Source organism: Gymnodraco acuticeps, unplaced genomic scaffold, assembly GCF_902827175.1.
Source record: "Gymnodraco acuticeps unplaced genomic scaffold, fGymAcu1.1, whole genome shotgun sequence".
NCBI classification, from domain to species: domain Eukaryota; kingdom Metazoa; phylum Chordata; class Actinopteri; order Perciformes; family Bathydraconidae; genus Gymnodraco; species Gymnodraco acuticeps.
In genome coordinates, this window is record NW_022989947.1 from 3,737,969 (window position 1) to 3,758,530 (window position 20,562).

Here is a 20,562-nt window from a genome sequence, read left to right on the forward strand (position 1 = left end):
AGTCAACACAAAAAAAACGTAATAAGAAGTATTAAGTCAAAACTCTGTAGGAATGTTGTTTGCCTCAGTCACACATCTTCAAAACATACCACGCATTTGCACACTCAACATTGGAACATCTTTCAACAGGTTCTATAAATCAACTTTTTATTTGGGCTTAAGCAATGTTTTGGTTGAGCAATATCTTCACAATGAAGGCCAACGCAGTATTTAGTCCGAGTTAACTCAGAGGACAGACTGTGTTGGAAAGCCAGCTGCATGTGTCAAAGTCAGAAAGAGAAATGTGAGACTTTCAGGGCAGTTATTCCTCTCCTCATAAACCGAGCAGACAGCAGGCATTTCCTGTGCTACAAGGCACACACACACACACACACACACACACACACACACACACACACACACACACACACACACACACACACACACACACACACACACACACACACAATCTAAGCCACTCTTCGGGCAATAAGCAGCTCCTTCTCTCTCTCTCTCTCTGTCGTCCATATAAGGGGTGTATAATTTTAACTGCATGTCAGACTTCATCATATCACACGTCTAACATCTGTACATTTTGGGAGCATGTGTTAAACACCAGACTGAGAGCACCTGAACATGCTGTAGATCTCCTATGATTCTTTAAACATTCTACCAACTCATGGCTGGTTTGAATTAACAATGCTATTGGGATCAGTATTCTTGTTTTTTGGAAATGTGGGTTCACCCTCAAATCTGCTGTATGTAATTAGTCTTACATTTGAACATTGACAAAACAGAACTGCCATTTTTCTAAATATTATGATGAACTCGTACTAAGAATTGTTCAGAATCTGTTCCTATGTCATCAAATATGTAAAAGGAGTTTTTGCTTCTTTTTTTCTCCCCTCTGCAGATTCTTCCCACCATTATTAACCATGTTTTAAACTCTTTCTGTTCCTCTGCAGCCATCCGCCCATGGGGGTGTCGGAGGCAGCTACCCTCCCTCTGACTCCTGGAGTCAACACAGACCTGAGCACACTGCCCTGTGGAGCCCCAACATGGAGGTATGCCCCCTCAGTCACATATGTTACATTTGACCATTGAGTGGTGAGATCAGATTTTGATTCAATTGTATTACCTGTCACATATCAGTCACTGAAAGTGCTGTCTGTTAAGCACATTATTGCCAGCTGCATGTAGCTTTGTTAGAAAACACATTAAAGAACTTAATTGATTAAATAAATAAACCTAAACAACCTCATTCTCAACTTTCATTGAATGCATCTTTTGATGAAATGTAGCAGTAGTATATCCTAGTTTTTGTCTTGAATTTTCCTATAAATATTTCAATAAATGATTCAAAAAAATGGAACTGTTAACATTTAAGAACCCATGTTTCCTGCAGGAGGGTGGATGTGTGGGCCATGCTATGATGGAGGAGAGGCTGATGATGCAGCAGCAGCAGATGGAGGACGACCAGCGGTGGCTGGAGCAGGAGGAGAGCTTCATGGTTATGGTAATTGTATTTATACAAGTCACAGTTTTCAGTTTTTCCCTTTGGTATATTCCTGAGAAACAGATGGGCTCTTAAAGGAAAGTTCCAATTTCTTCTCAACCAGGTCGTTCTCTTTCAGGGTCGTCATAATATTTTGCTCTCACCAAGTAATCAGTTTTACATAAATAAATATTTGGGAGGCTTTTTCCACTTTAGTAAACTCATTTATGTTTTGTTTTGCCAGATGAGCTCCAGAATGTCCTTTACAGATGTGTAAGCTGGCTGCTGTGCTTGATTTATCTCACCAGACACTGAAGCATCCCCAAAAAGAGCCAAATCATTACTTTTGCAAAACAAATATTTTTCCCCTTAGTCAGGTCAGATGTTACTCTTGCCTTGAATTGCAGTTTTTATTTTTGAGCCAGGTGTAGGAGAGCTGAAAGAGAGAAAATCAGAGATGACGGATGGAGAGAGATGTCTCCTCTTTACAGACCTGGCACACTGAATTACTGATATCTTGTTTTTTATTTGGAAATCTCTGGATGTCATTTCTTTTTTTATATTCCATAAATGCACCAGTTCTTCTTTGCACCTACCTTTACGACTTTTGGTAAGACTGATTTAATGCAGGGAGACACAAAGCAGACCTCAATGCTCCCCACATCCCACACAGTTTTACAGCTCTGACCTGGCACCCTCCTGGAAATGAACAAGTGAGAGCAAGCTTCCGTTATAGGGATGAATAAAGTATCAATCATCAGGAGAAGGACAAGGTTTCAAACACTCTCCTGTCACTTGATACATGGCAGAGGGACTAAGGTGCAACCGCTGCCTGGAAATAATTCCACTCTCTCTGATGCAGCAACAATGTAAGGCCGTTGTAAGGTCAATTCATAAAAACAACAAAGTGAGTGTGGTGAAAGTCTGCTTAAATGTAATCCGACTTTTTAACGTTTAATATTATTTATTAAAGGCAGAGTGGTTAATGAACTCTCAGAATGGAAATCTCTGATTTGTATTTGTAGGAATCATTGTCAACTGAAAACACTAGGAAGAGTTTACAGACAAAAAGAGAAATGTAAATATCTGTATAAGGCATCTGTAAAACTGGTATAATGGCATAAAAGCTAGTTTCTTCACTTTTAATATAACATAAAATAAACTGTTAGTTGTGTATTTATTAAGTAACAACCAAGTTCTTCCATCACTACTGCTCGCTTACTTTGTGCTAAACTTAAGAGTGGATCAACAGGAGAATAAAAGAGATTGGAAACAGAAATGACTAAGAGAGAAGGAAAGTAAAGCCTGAGAAGAAAGGGATGGAAGTTTGTGAGGAGGAAGGAGTGTAGGACAGGGGGAGGGAGAAAGGAAGTGGGATTGGCAAGAGCCGTGGAGAGGGTGGATCGAACAAGGAGCCCATCGGAGAGAGAGGGAGAGAAACAGAGCGAGATGCAGAGAGATGGAAAAAGTGGGAGGGAGAAACCGACTGAGGAGGGAGAGAAACGGAGAGGAGAGGTTGGATCTTTTCTCTGTGGCTCAGTGGAGCTTTTCCTCCTCTGGAAAAACGTCTTCTCTGTCTTTCCCTCTCCCTCCATTCTCCTCTGACTAAATGTTTGTCTCAGTCTCATCTTCCACGTCCTTACTTTCCTCTCTCTCTCCGTGTCTCTCCCTTCATGACTCCTCTCCTGCGTCTTTCTCTTTCCACCTCTTAAGTTTCTCTTAACTTGCATCTATCTCTCTGTCATACTTTCTGCCCCTATCTCTGCCATTCTTTCAATGGCCTCCACTCTCTGCTCTCCTCCTTCTGTCTACTTCAGCCTCTATTCTCCCAGGATGCATCTCTTCAAGGCGTGCTTCACCAAAACGGTACTGAAACAGAAAGAGAGTTGGAGTCATGCTGGAGTTTTAGTGGTGCAAATGTAACTTTTTGTATAGGTTGTCAGGGTCTGCTGCTGATGATGATGATGATGATGATGTATAGATGGAAAACAAACTAGTTATGTGTCTGTAACTTAGTCATTGCGCGAATTTAAAATCGTGAAAATCATTTTCGTGGTTTATTATTAATGTATTTTCTTTTGAAAAGTGGTATTTGTTTAGGAAAGGATGAAAATGGCTGCTTTGCATGGACTTTATATTTCTGTTTTCTGCAGGTGGCTGTCGCATTGTTTACGGATAGTGTTTGTAATTGCTCCATGCTTTTGGTTACAGTGATTATTTTATAATATGTTTCTTAATGTCTTTCATTTTTGTAAAGCACTTTGAATTGCCTTGTGTGGAAAGGTGCTAAACAAATACACGTGCCTTGCCTATAGACAGGAGTACAATTTGAAATATGTTAATTCATTTATTTTTGCTTAATTTTCTCTCAGGGATCAACTTTCACAGTAATGATAATTTGCTCCAAAACACATGCTTAGTTATGGGTTTTTGTATTTTTGTGACTTCCTTCCAGAAGGCAGAATCCAGAAACAGCAGAGGAAGCATCGAAAGAGAGGACGGCATTCTGCAAGCACCGGTCAGTCTCTGTTTTATTTATACATTGGGAATCGGTGGCTCACTACTTTAAAATAAGGGAACCAAAATGGGAAAGGAGCATAGAGTGGGAGGAGGAAAAGAGTCAGTTTGTATGGTGTGGGACGTGTGTGGCGCAGTGGGTTCATGCGTTGGTGTTGGGATCAGGGGCTCACAGGTTCAAACCCCACTGCAGTCAGCATGTTGTTGTGTCCCTGGGCAAGACACTTCACCCCAAATTGCTCCTGGGGTGATTGTCCACAGTATTATTAAGTAACATGTAATGTAATGTATGAAAGTTGTGAAAGTTAAAGAATGTAATTGTGTAATAGGGAGGCAGAGGGAATGTATTCATTCAGACAGACAGAGGGAACAGAGGCCGGGACAGAAAGTATTTCTGCCACAGAGGGTACTGCCTACACCCCAACCACAGGACCACAGAGGACTCATGGGAACTTTGTAGCCTGAGGCTCTGCTCAGTCGCATTTCACTGTAAATTGGGAATATACTTTCTTAAAGGCATTGACCTTATCATCTTCACACTATATCTGTTGCAACTGTAAAGTGTTAATATGCCATAACTTGTGAAATCGTAAAATATTAACTTTTTCTGCAGGTTAATTCTCTTATTAAAAGACCGGTCTCTCTTTTAATGATTAAAGACAATGTGAAGCTTACCTGTGTGTTTTTGTCTCTGCACAGGGTGGAAGCCAACATATCTACCAGCCTATAGGAAAACCAGGTGAGAGGATGAGCATGCTGACATGCTGATTTAAAAGAAGTGATAACACTCTGTAGTCAATTCAAAACTAAATGGCCATCAATCAAGTAATGGTTCAGAAATGTTACTAGCAAAAATACTTGCAGTATCAACAGTAAAACCAGATATGGAACTGAAGTGCGTTTTTTAGAGTTATAATTTACTGCGTCTAATATACTTTACTGTATTTAAGTGATTTATGAAATTAGCTCAACCTTCATTTATCTCGTATTTCATATATATTAAAAGTTTAATGTAGCATTGAATGGAAAACACAAGTGCTTTTAAATTAAATTGTAGTTGTTGTTTTACCTGTCAGCATTATGAAAGCTTCTTGAATACCATTGTCATTTAAAAATGTCATTATTTATTTGTTACAAAACACATTACAATAGAGTTACAAATAGACCCACATTTAACGTTCTAATTATCCATGCTCAAAACTGTTCATTTATATGACATCATTTCCACTACTCACACCAGCAGAGAGTACTTGTTTACATGCATCATTCATCCTACATGTGTGTAACACTAACACACATCTCTGTTTCAGAACATGTGGCTCCTCCTAAGAAGCCCCCCCGCCCTGGAGCTCCTGCTCACCTGACCAACCTGTCCAGTCTGTGCCCCGTGGACAGCTACAACGAGGGGGTCAAGGTATGGATATATAAAACACAGCTACACGTCAGCTATGGACAAAGAGAAAATGTATTCCCCAGTTTGAAAACGATAAGATGAGGCTGATTAAGATCATTTATAAGAACACAATTCCTTCACTTTGCTCTTATTTCCCATTCCAGCAAATTGGTTTTGAGTTGACTTCATCACAATGTGTCATTTTGCTGATGGGTTGCATGCGGTGCCATGCTACGCCTTGCCTGTGGTTTGCTTTGGCCTAATGTGCTGTCCCTCTTTTCCCCCCCTTTATTTTTTTCTCCCCCCTTTCTCTCATTAACATCCATGCCTTCCTTCTGTTTGTTTCCCGTTAACGCCCTGCCTTCTTCTTGTTCTTCATCCTGCATTTCTGACCTGTTACTCTGCATCCATCAATCATCCATCACAACCTGCTGCACACCTCTCCAATCTCCTCCCTGTCACCCCCCACCCTCACCTCCCCTTATCTCCTCCCCCTAGCCGTGGAGGGTAAGCTGATCTTTGTGTTTGTCTGTCATCGAAGTAGTTAGCTATTAGTTAGTATCATGTGTGGAGAAGCTTTATTAAGCTTTCTGATTTTTTTTTTCTTTACCAGAGGCACAACAAATTACACTTCGTACGTTAAACAAAGTATACATTGTGAATCTCCTTCAGCAATATTTCATGCAGAAATCCAGTTTTTAGGTTCTAAAACGTGGATATTTCCAGCTTTACTCTGATCCATATTATTCCAAACTTAAACAGCTGGTTTTAGGCTCGTTGTGGCCATAGCTAATGTTTTATGAAAAAAAGCCCTGGTAAAGACAAATGAAACAAATGAGTCCTCGTAGTGATCGATAGAAGCATTGTAAACTGATGGCCGTGTCTCCCGTTGCATCTTAACATAGTCTTTAGATAGTATAGTTAAATAAAGTTGAATTAACTTGTTATATAGTTCTGCATTATTATTTGTTTGCCCCTGTGATTTGTCAGGAGAAGCTGAGGGATTCATTTGTCTTTTTCCTTATATACTAAAGTGTTCCATTACAGAAGCCAACATTAAATGCACAAAAACTAAATTGTAGCTTAAGGCGATTCTTACTAAAATAAAGCTCTCTAGAGATTCATTTCCTCTGAGCTTTCCTCATTAATGTGGTGGCCTACAAATCACTTTAGCCTTGCTTTAATTACGTCCCCTCTCTAATGGCCTCAGCTTAAACTAAATCAAATCAACTGAGTAGTTTTGTGAACATTAAATAAACCTGCATTAAGGGATTTGTACCACCAGGGGACCGAACGACAAAAAGAGACACACTTTGATTTGTGTCAACTATATCAAATCGTTACAGATTCAGCAGGTATACAGAACAAATCACATTACACTAGATAATTTGATTTTAAATATCACTTAATGCAGGTTGAACATTGAGTCACTAAACAACTCCTGCCATCCCACTGTGCTAACATGTCCTCTAACATAGTAGTAGAAAGTGTTTAGTAATGTAGAAACGCATGTAGTAAGAAATAACACACACAAACCTGGTATTATTTGTGTGATCAAATCTAGTCACATACTGCCCCCTAGTGTTGTGTCTGTATAACTACAGTCACCTATGTTAAACCTGGTAGAAATAAAAGAAGGAAAACTGCTAATTTTGTGTGGATTTCCAATCAGTGTCGATGGTAAATGTAGTCAAGTAAAGCAGTACATTTCTCAGCGAATGCTTTATTGACAGAGAAGGCCAAAGTGTCCTGTCGTAGTTTGACATTCATGCAGAGATGAAAAGGATGTTCGTTTTCATCTTGAAATCAGCTTTCCTGCTCAACATAGCACTCTGATGGATCTATGTCTTCAAATTAACATCAACACTGATAGGACAACCACAAAAAAACATTTTTCTTTAACTTTAATAACATTTTCAAAGGTGTCACATTTCCATTTTTCGTTGCTCATTGTCATCTCTTCCCATGGCTCCAGTTGCAGCCTCAGGAGATCAGCCCGCCCCCCACCGCCAACTTGGACCGTTCTAACGACAAAGTGTATGAGAACGTGACGGGGTTGGTTAAAGCTGTGATTGAAATGTCCAACAGGATCCAGCCTGCCGCCCCCGAGGAGTACGTCCCAATGGTCAAGGTAGGATCAATACAACTGTCCACTTTGACAGTGTGCAACAATCTGTGAAACACTGGCATCTGAACTCTATTAACTTAGAAGAAATGTGTCAAATACCAATTATCCCACCTCCTCATTTTAGAGAGTTTAGACAAACGTTAAAGGTCCATAATCAACAGATTAACATTAACTGAAGACTGATGAGAAAATATGTCTCTGTGTAGGAGGTGGGTCTGGCCCTCAGGACTCTGCTAGCAACAGTGGACGAGACGCTTCCTGTGCTGCCAGCCAGCACACACAGAGAGGTAAACACACACACACAGTTTATATCTGTATATTTATATTTTGTATGTACATGCAAACATATAAGCGCTTTGAGCACCAGGAAAAGCGCTATATAAATAACATGTATTATTATTATTATTATTATATAGAATAGTGTTATTTCTCTGTCCTTATACTTGTACTAAATACCAGAAGTGATTAATAAGTTTCTCTATCTTTTTGTATGCTCAGTATTTATATAATTAGTTTGAATTACATTTTAAACAACTACTCTGTATAACCTTTATCAAATCCTCTACATCAGGAAATGTTTTACGGTTTTTATAAATGTGTCTGCTGTAAATCTCCTCACTTAAGAATGTGTAATGTTGACGGCTCTAAACGCCCACACAGGTTTTTCTGCTTGTAGCTAATTAGTCCTCTGCTCAGGTTAAGTGTCATTGGGAGCATTACACTATTGACGATCATTGGTATATTTTAAATCAACATTTGTTTGTGTTATCACAGATTGAGATGGCTCAGAAGTTGTTGAATTCAGATCTGGCCGAGTTAATAGCAAAGATGAAACTGGCCCAACAGTATGTCATGACAAGGTGGGTGCGGATATCAAATGTTTTACTGATAATGATTTACTAATCATTTCACAGCTATAGTGACAGATTGTTTTCTGTTTCCTGTACAGTTTACAAAAGGACTACAAGAAACAGATGCTAATGGCAGCTCACGCCCTCGCAGTGGACGCCAAGAACCTGCTGGACGTCATCGACCAATCACGACTCAAGATGATCCGCCCACACTAGTTCCTGTTGGAGAGGGAGAGTGTAGTAGCTCTCAGCCAATCACAAAGAGGAGAGGACATTTCTAGATGGATATCACTGATGGACGGATGAAAAAATGAACTGAAAGCAGACATGACTAAAACAATCCGCTCGCTCTCCTCTTCCTCCAAACATTCATAATCTTTTCTTCTCTCTGGCCACGGTCATGTTTTGGTCAATATTCTGTTTTTTTGTACTTTTTTGTTGCATTATTTGCTTTTGTATCCAGCGAAACGCTCCTCTCCCCCATCACGTATCGCCAGAGATACGTTTTTTGTTTTTCAAATCATCCATTACTTTTTAATCTTTGAAGAAAGTCGATCAAACGAAGATTTCCGAGGCTCGCTTGAAGGACACGACTAACACTCTCCACATGTGCAGGATGTAACAACTGGAACTGAAGAACCAGAATGAGGAGGATCATGAAGATGATATGATAATGTTTATGCTTTTATATCATTATTAATTATAATTATTACTATGTTCAGCCTTGACTTTTACAGCATGTCTCTATGTTCAGTCCTCTTCTTGAATATTCAATAGGCAAAAATAATTGATTTACAGCTGCTCATAAACATCATAATTTCATATTTTTCTTCAATCTTCTTTTATCTAGATCTCTTTATCTCAGGCATTAAGAGTTGGCATAACACAGAAATATGAAAGAAGAACATATACAAAAAGCTATATTTTTAACACTTCTGAGGCATGAATTGTTGGTGAATAAGGGTGAAGGGGGCAGAGGGGTGAGAAGGAGGGAGGCTGGATTGTGAGTACATTGGAGTTTCTAATGATACTGTACAGTAGGTCACCCTGTGTCAAATGCACTTAAAAGGAACGTTTCACACGAACTATATTGGTTTCCTCAACAATTCAACATTTTCTGGAGCAACTCGCCTATTTTTACAGAAGTTTCTACAAAAATGTAAATGAATGATTTCTCTATTGATGTTTTGGTATATTGAAACCAAATTGGTTTGTTGCATTAAGCATGTTGCGGGTCCCTTCATCATACTCGGACAGATACACACCTTTAAACTGTGTTTTTTAAACTACAGCATGGGTTGGTGATCAGGTTCATCTTTTAAATGGTTCATGTCCACAATCATTTGCTCTTCATCTCCTCTCAATCAGTCCTTCTTATAATCCCTCCCTCCCTGTCTTTCTACCTCCATCCACTGGAGTTATTTATACCTTTTATCCCCTTTCTTCTTCTGCTCTGTCACCCCCACATTTCTAGCCCCCCCGGCCTCTGATTCTCTCTCCATCCCACTGTTCCCTCTCTACTGAGGTGAGCAGCATTCTCAGGAAGGAGTCACATGTACAGTTGCTAAACCAAGCAAATAAAAACACTGTTATCTTTAAGAAATACTGCTGGCTGCTGTCTGTTTCTTAACTGCGTAGTGTTGCCTATACTTTACTAATCAACACCGATGCATGTATGTTGGTTACTTGATTGCTTGCAGCTGTGGACATGAGTTTATGAGTTACACGGAGCTTTTTTGCTATTTCATAGGAAAAAGTGTATTCAGATTGAACAATTGTTACATTAGCTCAGTGGTTCTCAAACTTTTTCTGTCAGGCCCCCCCTTTGGAGAAAAAAAAAAGTCAGGCCCTCCCAACACAAATAGTCAGGCTCAGTGGCGGCGCCAGAGATTTATTTTGGGGGTGCTGTGGGGTAGCTTGACGTTTCATAGAGGGTGCTCAAACATTTAGGGTTTCCCATTAATATATCGGTCGCTACAGTGGAATGTTCTACTGCAACAATCCCCACGCAAATACACAGTGTGACTGTTACAATGAAGGCTCGATAATCAGCTCACGGCATATAGGTGTAAGCAGGGGTAAAGTGCAATTTTATAGGTGGTGTGTGGACCTAACATAGGGGGAAAGCTCCCCCGGAAAGATTTATTTTTAAATATTGAAGTTAAAAGCATCAATCTGGTGCACTTTGAGAGCAACATTAAGAGATCTATGGATACCTCTCTCAACACCCGTATGAAACAGAACTGTAAAACAGATTTACTTTTTCTTTATGGATATTTTACAAATCATCCTTTTAAACTTTATTCTTTTTTTACTGTCATATATTATTTCATACCTGTTTTTCATTTATTCTCTTATTTTTTTACAACTATAATGATCATATAAACGTGTGCCTCGGAAATAATTGTTTACATTAATGGTGACCAAAACGTGTGAGACCCACTGAGAGAGTCCTTTAGCTCACTGAGTCTCTCAGTCTGACAGGAGAGGACTCTCCTCCACTTTGTTGTTGAAAAAACTCCTTATATCTGTTAGCGTAGCTCGCTAGCACCAGAAGCTAACAACAACAATCTCTGGTACCAGTGCTCTCTCTCTCTCTCTCTCTCTCTCTCTCTCTCTCTCTCTCTCTCTCTCTCCTCTCTCCTCTCTCTCTCTCTCTCGCTCTCTTCTCGTCTCCTCTCTCTCCTGCTCTACTCTCCTCTCTCTCTCTCTCTCTCTCTCTCTCTCTCTCTCTCTCTCTCTCTCTCTCTCTCTCTCTCTCTCTCTAGCCGTTTCTCAATTCAATTCAATTCTCATTCTCGAGGATACTGGCTAAGTACCAAGCCAGTATTTCAAGGATGCTAAGTCATCGAGTGCCGCCGAAGGACTGTTCCAATCTCCAGCATACTTGGAATTCCACCGAGGCAGCGTCCTTAGTTTGGGGGACATTTCGAGGCTGCACATGGGTAGACTTCGCGTCCTTAAAATCCCCACCATGCTTTGCGCACGGACCAATTTCAAAAACCCTTGCGGAGAATGGCTGAACCGACGCAGCACACATTTAGTTGGTAAATATGTTACTTTGTTACATTTGTTTGTTATCACCAAAAATGTGTTCCGTGAAAGTAAAGCAAGTTCATAATTAGATAGACATCGTGAGGTATTTATTTTCGGTAAATAGTTTCTGTTGAAACCGTTAGAGAGAGTGGCACACTTGTTAGCCTGTTCCATTCTACTTCGTTTTCCGAAGCCGTGGCTTGGAAGCATACTTGCTTCGTTTCTGAAGGAAGTGACTTGGAAGTACGCGACTACCAAGCCAGCATCCTCGAGATTGAGAAACGGTCTCTCTCTCTCTCTCTCTCTCTCTCTCTCTCTCTCTCTCTCTCTCTCTCTCTCTCTCTCTCTCTCTCTCTCTCTCTCTCTCTCTCTCTCTCTCTCTCTCTCTCAAAATTCAATTCAATTCAAAAGCTTTATTAGCATGACCATATTTACATACAGTATTGCCAAAGCTATGTATAGTTGTAACATCTATACAAAAATATAAACATAAAAATAAACACTTATAAACACTTATTTTTACAAGGAATACAGATTCATTTCATTCATATAATACAAAATAGAATATGATATATATATACATAAGATGTGAGACCTGGTGTATCTACTCAGTCCGGTTCCCTCAGACTGTGGCAGGCAGAGACAAACTGTGCTGCCACAATGCAGCTCTCTTTATATTCCCCCAGAAGTGTTTTTTTAAATATTTGAGGATGCTTATGTTTGAGTTTTGGGAAGAATTGTTTCCGTACATGTTCAAAAGTTGGTCATTGTGTGAGGAAGTGCTGCACACAACAACACTGTTGGCATGATCGCTCCTCTTTTGGCAGCCATGTTTTCTTGTACCTGCCTGTTTCTATGGCCAGGCTGTGAGCACTCAGTCTGTACTTTGTCAACAACTTCCTGTGTTTAACATCAGTCACTGTGCTCAGGTAGGCTGCCACAGTGTACTGTCTTTTTAGGGCCAGATAGCATTGCATTTTACTTTGTGTTTGGGATTTAGTGTTCCAATAAGTGAGGTAGTTTTGTGTGTGTTTTGTTATAATTTGGTTGACTCTAATAGATGTGGGCTCAGCCTGGTCCTGATCACCGTTTGAACCGGTTTGTGAACAGAGTGTCAGGACCAGCTGAGAGAGGGGACTCTTGTTCATCTCTTGATGCTGCAGGGCTTTGTGGTGGTAGGAGTGGGGGTCACTTTCTTTTAGATGTAGCCAATATTTAATTGATCGTTTCTGGATTTGTATTAATAATGGAAATGTGCCTAATTCCGCTCTGCAGTCACAGTCTATGCAACTGAGATGCAAGTGTACTACATCTGGCTCTTTATCAGGTACATCGGAAGCAATGGACAGCAGCCTGTGCCTGGACTAGGGGGCTTCACCTCTGCAACTGGTACTCCTCCACTCAGAAAATCAACAGTGGACTACTTCACGCCAGAGGTGTGGACTCGAGTCACATGACTTGGACTCGAGTCAGACTCGAGTCACCAATTTGATGACTTGAGACTCGACTTGACAAAATCACAAAACACTTGCGACTCGACTTGGACTTGAACACCAATGACTCGGGACTTGACTTGGACCTTCTGACTTGAGGTGACTTGATACTTTAATTCAGGGGTCTCCAACACGCCGATCGCGAGCTGCCGCTAGAAGAGCAGACTCCCGTTGGGGAGAGCAGAATCTTCAGCCTTCATCTTCAATCCTTGCAGGCAGGGGCGGGACTTTATTTAGCTGGGCCACCATGCGGCCAATCATATGCGAGGACACACTAGGATCATACCATTATGTGAAAGAAGGGTGGGGGGCAGCAGGTGTAGTGGTACAGGCCAGCTGCACAGAGCGACGGGGAGACGGATTTAAATGCAAGTGCGTCGGAAAAAGTCAAGAAATTAGCGAAAACCGAAAAAAGAAGCAGCATCTGGCTGCATTTCAATGATATTGGAGAATGCAAAGCTGAGTGCAGGATTTATAAAAATTAAAATAACCTTTTTTGGTTACCTTTATTTTGTTAACCACTCAGGATTTACTGTCAGAGGTGGGAGAAGTTCAGATCTTGTACTTGAGTAAAAGTACTAGAGTGTAGGAATACTCGGTTACAATAAAAAGTCCTGCATTCAAAATGTTACAAGTAAAAGTACAAAAGTATTAGCATCAAAATATAGTTAAAGTACCACCTGCAGAGGGATCTAGATGCAGGTGTTCTTTTCCCCATAGAGACCGCCTGGCTGCACATTATCCTTTGCATAAAGATAGATTGTGGGTCCCTTATAACATGTTGTACACAGTGGAAATAAACATTCTGGTTACCTCAACATCAGGGATCTTATACATTAAACTCCTTCTGAATCAAACCGTCACGGTAGCCTTATCTTACTGATCCCTCTTAAAAAAACACGTTACTTTACCAGCAGAGAGAAAATGGATTATTAAATTATTAATGTGACTAATAAAGAGCAATTTGATTATTAAGTATTATTCTGTTGATCGATGTCATTACATTTGGTGAAAAACACATAATGACTTGTTTAAGACTCGTTTTGTCAAAGTTTAAGACTTGGACTTGACTTGAACTTGCCCATCCTGACTTGAGACTTGACTTGAACTTGAGCGCAAAGACTTGAGACTTGACTCAGACTTGAGCGCAAAGACTTGAGACTTGACTCGGACTTGCAAAACAATGACTTGGTCCCACCTCTGCTTCACGCCCATCCATCAACCAATCACTGACAATACAGTTGTTCGTGAGCTACTGAAGCGTTCTGAGCTAGCCACTGATCAGGTGGATCAGAGGTGGGTCCTGAATACATTTGATCTTGGTGTCTGTATGAAAGCCCTACCCATCATCTGGTGTTGGCCAGATACATTTGTCCGTCATGTGGTTATGATTGGACCCTTTTTTTACATTCTGGCGGACACCATCCCAAAGGATCTGCCATACCCTAAGGATGCCCTGTTCATTCAGGATAGCATGGCTCTGCTCCATGTCCTCACCAACCTTCCTCCAACCTGTGGGGAGATATGCCTACAAGTGCTTGATCAGATGGTGGCCAAAAAGCACTTTTTGTTCTCGACTGACAGTTACCATCCAGGATCTATCAAAGCACAGGAGAGCTTGAGACATGGCAGTTCAGAGAAGATCATTTTGGCTGGACCAGCAACCAGGAAGCCATATGACTTCAAGATGTTTCTCACAAATGATGACAACAAAAAGCAACTCTGCTGCGTGTATGGAGTGATCAACAGGCAGCTTCAAGGCTGGAAAGAACATAAATGGCAGTGCTGGTCGTGGAAGGGAGAGCCCATCAACTTCTCTCCTCAAATGGCAAGGTACATTGAAAGCCCATATTAAAAGTGATTGATGGTTTAATTATACTCTAAGTGATTATCTGTGATTTGTGTCTAGTCTCTGTCATTGTTGATCAAAGTGCAATGTCCCATTGTGTATCAGGTTGAGGTAAGTGAGCTCCCCACAATCTACAGCAACCAGGAAGAGACTGATACAAGGGTGGTACTCTACCTTCATCATGCTGCTGCCCTTGGGTACAATAATGCTGTAGTCTGAACACCTGACACAGATATCTTTGTGATTCTTCTTTACCACGCTCATGCCATCAGGCTGACTATATACCTGGATACAGGGTCAGGGAAACATAGACAACTTCTCAACCTCTCTGAGCTCGCAGAATCCCTGGGAGAAGACTACTGTGCCACACTTCTTGGATTCCATGTGTTCAGCGGAGAAGACTGCACCAGTGCCTTCAAAGGGAAGGGGAAGGTGGGGCCCTTGAAAAAGCAGAAGAAGAACCCGAAGTTTCACAGGGCGTTCAGTCAACTCGGTGACAACTGGAATGTCAAGCCTGAGGTGCTGAAGCAGTTGGAGCAATTCACCTGTCTGATATATGGAGAGAGTCGTGAGTCTTCAGTGGACGTAGTCCGTGCCAAGTTGCTGCGCAAAATGGTGGGGCAAGACGATAAACTCACTGCCAAGTCTAAGGTTGACCTGGCTCGCCTTCCTCCATGCTATGATGCTCTGAAGCCGCACGTCCAACGTGTGAACCATCGCGTCGCCCTGTACAAGCGAGCTGATGAATCAATTTCAGAAAAATCAAACCCCTATGATGAGGAGCAGGGATGGATGAGGACTGATGGAGTGTTGAGACCGGTGTGGTCCTGTCCTGCCAACCTCCCTGGTTGATCTCCTGGACACGACAGAGCGTGAACAGGAAGACGAAGAGGAAGAGGAATTTGACTCTGATGATAGCATTGAAAACGATGATTGAGTATTAATCAGATAGTGGAGAGCCAAACCTTGACTGCTTATCTGGAATGGGAAAGAGTAGTCACATCAATACTTATATAATGATGTTTGACCCTTGCTGTAGGCTAGTACAAAACAAATAAATATTGGTTAAATACACAACATCTGTCTAGACATCTTATGTGTTCACTTACTATACTGCAATATTGGCGTCTCTAAATTTGCATAGCATGCCACAGATACATGTAATCACTTTGGGAATAGTTTTATTGTGATCTTTGACCATCAAAACATGGGTCCAGACAACATTTTAACATAGCTCATCATTTTCTACATACTTTTTCCACTTAGGAAACACTGATTATAAGAATATTTCTCTGTCGGTGCAAAATACATCTTTCTTGGTATAAGACTAAAATGCTATTTTATTGTAATGGCGGCACTAATTGGCATAATAGCATGTCACAGACACATGTGATCACTTTAAGAATAGTTTTATTGTGTTCCTTGACCCTCAAAACATGGATCTGGATACCTTATTTGTTCAGTTATCTGCAATAATGGCTGAGATATAGTGAAAGGTGTAAAAAGAGTGAAACTCGATTTTTAGGGTAAATAAACACTAATTTGGGAAACAAATATACGTGGGACAATTTTTCAACTTTTTAACATAGCTAATCGTTTTCTACACAATTTTTTCAATCTAAAAAAGCTGATTAAAAGTATATTTCAGGGGGGTGCATGATATCCCCTTCTACCCTTGTACTTGTAAAGCGCTTTGAGCACCTGTAAAAGCGCTCTAATAAAAAATGTAATGCATTATTATTATTACCCACCCAACTAATAAGGTTCATTGTTAAAATGTACACCGTTGGGCCTAACTTGACTTCGCTATTGTCATGAAATATTTTTGAGTGTTCTGTCTCACATTCGAAATGTTGTCACCTGGCCCCATCACTTAGCCGTTAATACATGTGCTAACCAGGTGCTAACAGGCGAGTTAAAGGGAAGTGGAAAGGGCTCCCTAGTCATATTAGGTCACTTTTTGCTTCTTGTCTTTGTTTTATTTAGTGTTTATCAGTAACCGGTTTCGAACCGGGGACCTTTCCCCGGTGAAAATAACCGCTACCGTACGGAAACTGGTGCTTAACGCTATGGGTTCCGATTTATGGAATCGCACTAATTGAACAAATGGACGTAAATCAACGTAAGAAACGTGATGTCGAACTGTCCTTAATTCTCAAACATCTTCCAAAAGCTCAGTTGGGTTCGTTTATCACTTAGTCGGTGAGCAGGTCAACAGTTTAAAAATGTATTTACTTTACAAAAGGCTATAAATTAAGTCACAGATATGCGTGTGTATACTTTTAAGTAATACAATGTTAAGATTCAAACTCTCACAAGGTGTCGCTTTGTGACACATGTAATGTGTTACTCTGGAGAACATCAATAAAGATGTTTTCATCTGGACATAAGGGACTGAGTTCAATTAATAAACGAACTAACAAAACAGTAGATAACATCAAAGCAATGGAGCATGGTTCATTGTAGATAAGGCATATCTGTGGGGGTTAGCAGCTGACTAGAAGTTTAACTTTATCCTGTCAAAATGGTCAATACAATTGGAGCCTGAACCTTTATCTGAACGAACTAATTTTTTAATATACTACCAATGACCCATTGAACTGCAGTCCAACGATTCATTAACATCGTTTTATGCAGCCTGTAGAGAATTCGAACGGCACTTATCATGGCTGCCACTGAGGTACTTCTGGGTCATTTCACTCCGTTAGGAAGGTTCCTACAGCATTCTCATGTATACATTTCTCCTTGCAAACGTTCTCCACTTTTAATTGTACTCGTTTGCATTCAGATGTAAAAAAAAAAAGGTCTGTAAATGTATACACACCATTCAAGACTCAAAATTAAGAAAACAGATATGTTATCACAGCATTAAGTCTGCTGGTTTAACTGAAGTGGCAGCTGTCTGCTTTACATCATTACACTCTAGTCACAGCAGATTACATCCTGGACCTAGTCCAGTTTCTTTACAGGCATTTCACTTCACAAATGCTTTAATAAAATACTGCAATATAAATAATATAAATATAAATAAAAGAAACATTTCCTTTATTTAGTGCAGCTCTCCCATGTCAGAATTAATGTTTTTGGCATTGACATGAATTATTTGCATATGTCTCAAGCTATTATGGGGAAGGACAAATAGAGTCAGGCAGCAGCTATTTTTGTATTACTGTTTTTTTTTTATTACAAAAACATTTTAATCAAAGAGACCGAAGCCCATGTCATCATCGGATGCCTCAGCCTCAGACTCTTCCTTCTTCTCCTCCTCCTTGGCTGTAAGGGTAGAAAATAAATACGTTAACAAAGTACAAAAATGCAAGGTGCACAATTACCATCTGTAGAGATTGGCTTTGCACAATTACCCTAAAAGTACAACGTAAACTGGCAATTTAGCTTGGATTATTTATCTGAAAGACTCAAATGTTTTTCTTCTGAATTTAAGTTTAAGCAATACCTTAACCAGACCAGTTTGAGTTCAGAAAAGCCATAGTACACAAACTCAGTCAAACTAACAATACCACAAGTCTACACCTCAAAAGCCAGCGATGCACTTGCCTTCAGCTTACAAGTACAGCATTGGAATATAATAATACACAACACCACGAGGTACATCCCATTTAAGTCTTGCTATATCACAAAAGGCTTCATATCTGGAGAATTTAAGGCAACTATAGCTTGATTTTCAGGATACTGAAAATATAAGATCAGATGAATAAATTAAAAAAAGGAAGATATGCAATAAACGACAGAAAGCAGTTCTAAAAATAATTGTTTGGTGGAGCACAACGAAAACCAGCTTTCTAATTGAATCCACAGTTTGTCTGGTTACCTGGGGCTTCTCCACCAGCAGCAGGTGCTCCGGCAGCAGGTGCTCCTCCGGCAGCGGGTGCTCCACCTCCGGCTCCAACGTTGCAGATCAGGCTGCCGATGTCGATGCTGGACAGAGCCTACGAACAGACACAATCACAGGTCAGACTACAACTAAAGATAACTAGGACTCTTGGTACACATGACATTTATTTACTACATAGTCCTTAAACTAAATGATTATTAGTATCTTCTACCAGTGCATTACATTATAATCCAACTCTAGTGATCATTTACCTAACAACGTCTTTCATAACTAGATCTCATTCAATTACATGTGTACCAATATATATTCTATAAAGACGATCAGGATTTCATGCATTTCTAGTAACCACTTATCTTGTAAACATTGTCTTTCAGTGGTAACCATCTCAGTCAAACATTTTTTTAAATGAAAAAACAACTTATTTTCCAAATTAAATCAGCTTTTACTTGAGGTAACATACATGTGACTGCATAAGGAAGCAGTACAGCTAAGAGTCTATTATTTCATTGTTGATAAGCAGCAAGGACACCATTAGTAAAAAACAGAACTTAACCCATCCCACTGCTTTAAACCCTGCATTCGCATCATCCTTATTAAGTGTGTTTCTCTCACCTTGGCGAACAGACTTGGCCAGAAAGGCTCCACTGTGACTCCAGCAGCCTTGATCAGGGCATTCAGCTTGTCCTCCTATAGACACAGAAACAATGGTTGTTAAAAAATAAACTTCTTTCACCCTTTAAAAAAAAAGTTGTGTGGACTTCATAAACAAAAGACTCTTATCACATAAGCAGCAAGTCAAGTTCTAGTTAGTGAATCTCATTTATTTGCCAAAGCCATCTTGTATGTACTGGCAATATTGTTTGGTGAAATGAAGAGGGATAGTGATGTGCCGTCATCATTTGTTCAGAAGTTTGAAAGTCAGAAGGATGTTGTGCAGCATCCACGTGTAGCACAACCGCCAGGATAAAAGATAACCAACTGTAGAGTTGTAAACAAACACTAATCACAATAGTTAATGTTTCTAGACAAACGTTAACTGACTCCCTTCAGGTGATACTTTAAAGCATGTTGTGCTGTAGAGTTAAACTAGCTTAGCACTGACTTGAGACAGCACCTTTCATTTGAGCGAAGGACATAACTAGACCTACACCTGTTTTAAGAAGTGGAAGACATGTCAAGAACAAATAAAACATGGAACATAAGCTACAAAGTTGGTTAATGAATAGCGCAAGACACTAAGAGCTGTTCCAACACAGAAACGTGGCCTAGCAACAACCATGCCGCCATTTTTATCGCAAGAGGGTACCGTTTTGACATCTAAATACCTAAACTCACATTTTTAACAAACACACCAACATCACAGTTTATCAGAATAGTTTTTAAATGTGTCAGCTTTATGATGTAGGGCTTTCACAGTTCACATAATACCCTAGAATGTGCGGTTTAGGTTTTGACGGACCGGGGTTAAGCCGGGACACTTACGGTGACGGTGACTTCATCGTCGTGGAGGATCAGAGCAGAGTAAATGCAAGCGAGCTCAGATACGGATGCCATTGTAGATGATAGATTTGGTATTTTTCGAAGTGGATGCCTAAATGTGAGGGTGCTAGTTGCCGGATTGCGGGCCTTAGCTTCTGGTGAAGAACCGAGCACCTTAGGCACGTTAACTTCCTGTAGCGGAAAAGGGACGGGAGAGGGCGGGAGCTAGCTTGATATACTCTGCGTCGAGGCTGCGTGACTCTGACGTCAGCACGCACACACAGTGACGACAGACGTCTTGCGTCGATGCAATTTCAAAAGCTCTCACTTTTTGTTTTGTATTGTGGAGTTTGAACAATAATGGAGTTTGTTAAATGCAGATCTAAAGGTAAAGGCGACAGCAAATAAATGAATAGCTCAATTAATTAGTAAATGAAACAACGAAAGAAAAGCCTCAATTATAATATACACATTTAAAAATTAAGAAAT

General features: G+C 40.3%; 2 protein-coding genes across 15 annotated transcripts in view; one reads left to right on the forward strand and one right to left on the reverse strand.

The window, feature by feature from the left end:
• ptk2aa (protein tyrosine kinase 2aa) overlaps window positions 1–9,968 on the forward strand; it is a 62,013-nt gene extending 52,045 nt beyond the window's left edge. For 9 of the 14 annotated variants that reach the window (XM_034210389.1, XM_034210388.1, XM_034210380.1 and 6 more), the window contains 10 exons: window positions 945–1,043; window positions 1,385–1,495; window positions 3,930–3,992; window positions 4,691–4,730; window positions 5,302–5,405; window positions 5,883–5,891; window positions 7,360–7,515; window positions 7,719–7,799; window positions 8,287–8,372; window positions 8,462–9,968. In XM_034210389.1, coding sequence (XP_034066280.1) covers window positions 945–1,043; window positions 1,385–1,495; window positions 3,930–3,992; window positions 4,691–4,730; window positions 5,302–5,405; window positions 5,883–5,891; window positions 7,360–7,515; window positions 7,719–7,799; window positions 8,287–8,372; window positions 8,462–8,579 — 867 coding nt within the window. In that variant the 3' untranslated portion in view covers window positions 8,580–9,968. The remainder of the gene's footprint in view (window positions 1–944; window positions 1,044–1,384; window positions 1,496–3,929; window positions 3,993–4,690; window positions 4,731–5,301; window positions 5,406–5,882; window positions 5,892–7,359; window positions 7,516–7,718; window positions 7,800–8,286; window positions 8,373–8,461) is intronic. The other 5 variants (XM_034210382.1, XM_034210394.1, XM_034210393.1 and 2 more) reach the window with 3 other exon arrangements.
• A 7,931-nt stretch (window positions 9,969–17,899) lies between these two features.
• Window positions 17,900–20,304, reverse strand: rplp1 (ribosomal protein, large, P1). The gene is made up of 4 exons (XM_034210240.1): window positions 20,077–20,304; window positions 19,207–19,281; window positions 18,571–18,688; window positions 17,900–18,014 (listed from the first exon to the last, which is right to left on the reverse strand). The coding sequence occupies exons 1-4, from the start codon at window positions 20,146–20,148 to the stop codon at window positions 17,938–17,940; spliced, it is 342 nt and encodes a 113-aa protein (XP_034066131.1). The 5' UTR covers window positions 20,149–20,304; the 3' UTR covers window positions 17,900–17,937.
• Between the last annotated feature and the right edge of the window lie 258 nt (window positions 20,305–20,562).

Excerpts from the sequence above, each read along its gene's own strand:
- rplp1 (XM_034210240.1), bottom strand. The coding sequence starts at position 20,148 with ATGGCATCCGTATCTGAGCTCGCTTGCATTTACTCTGCTCTGATCCTC. Across the intron at positions 18,689-19,206 it reads GGCCAAGTCTGTTCGCCAAG|GCTCTGTCCAGCATCGACAT; the intron begins GTGAGAGAAACA and ends GTCTGTTCGTAG. Across the intron at positions 18,015-18,570 it reads TGCTGGTGGAGAAGCCCCAG|CCAAGGAGGAGGAGAAGAAG; the intron begins GTAACCAGACAA and ends CTACCCTTACAG.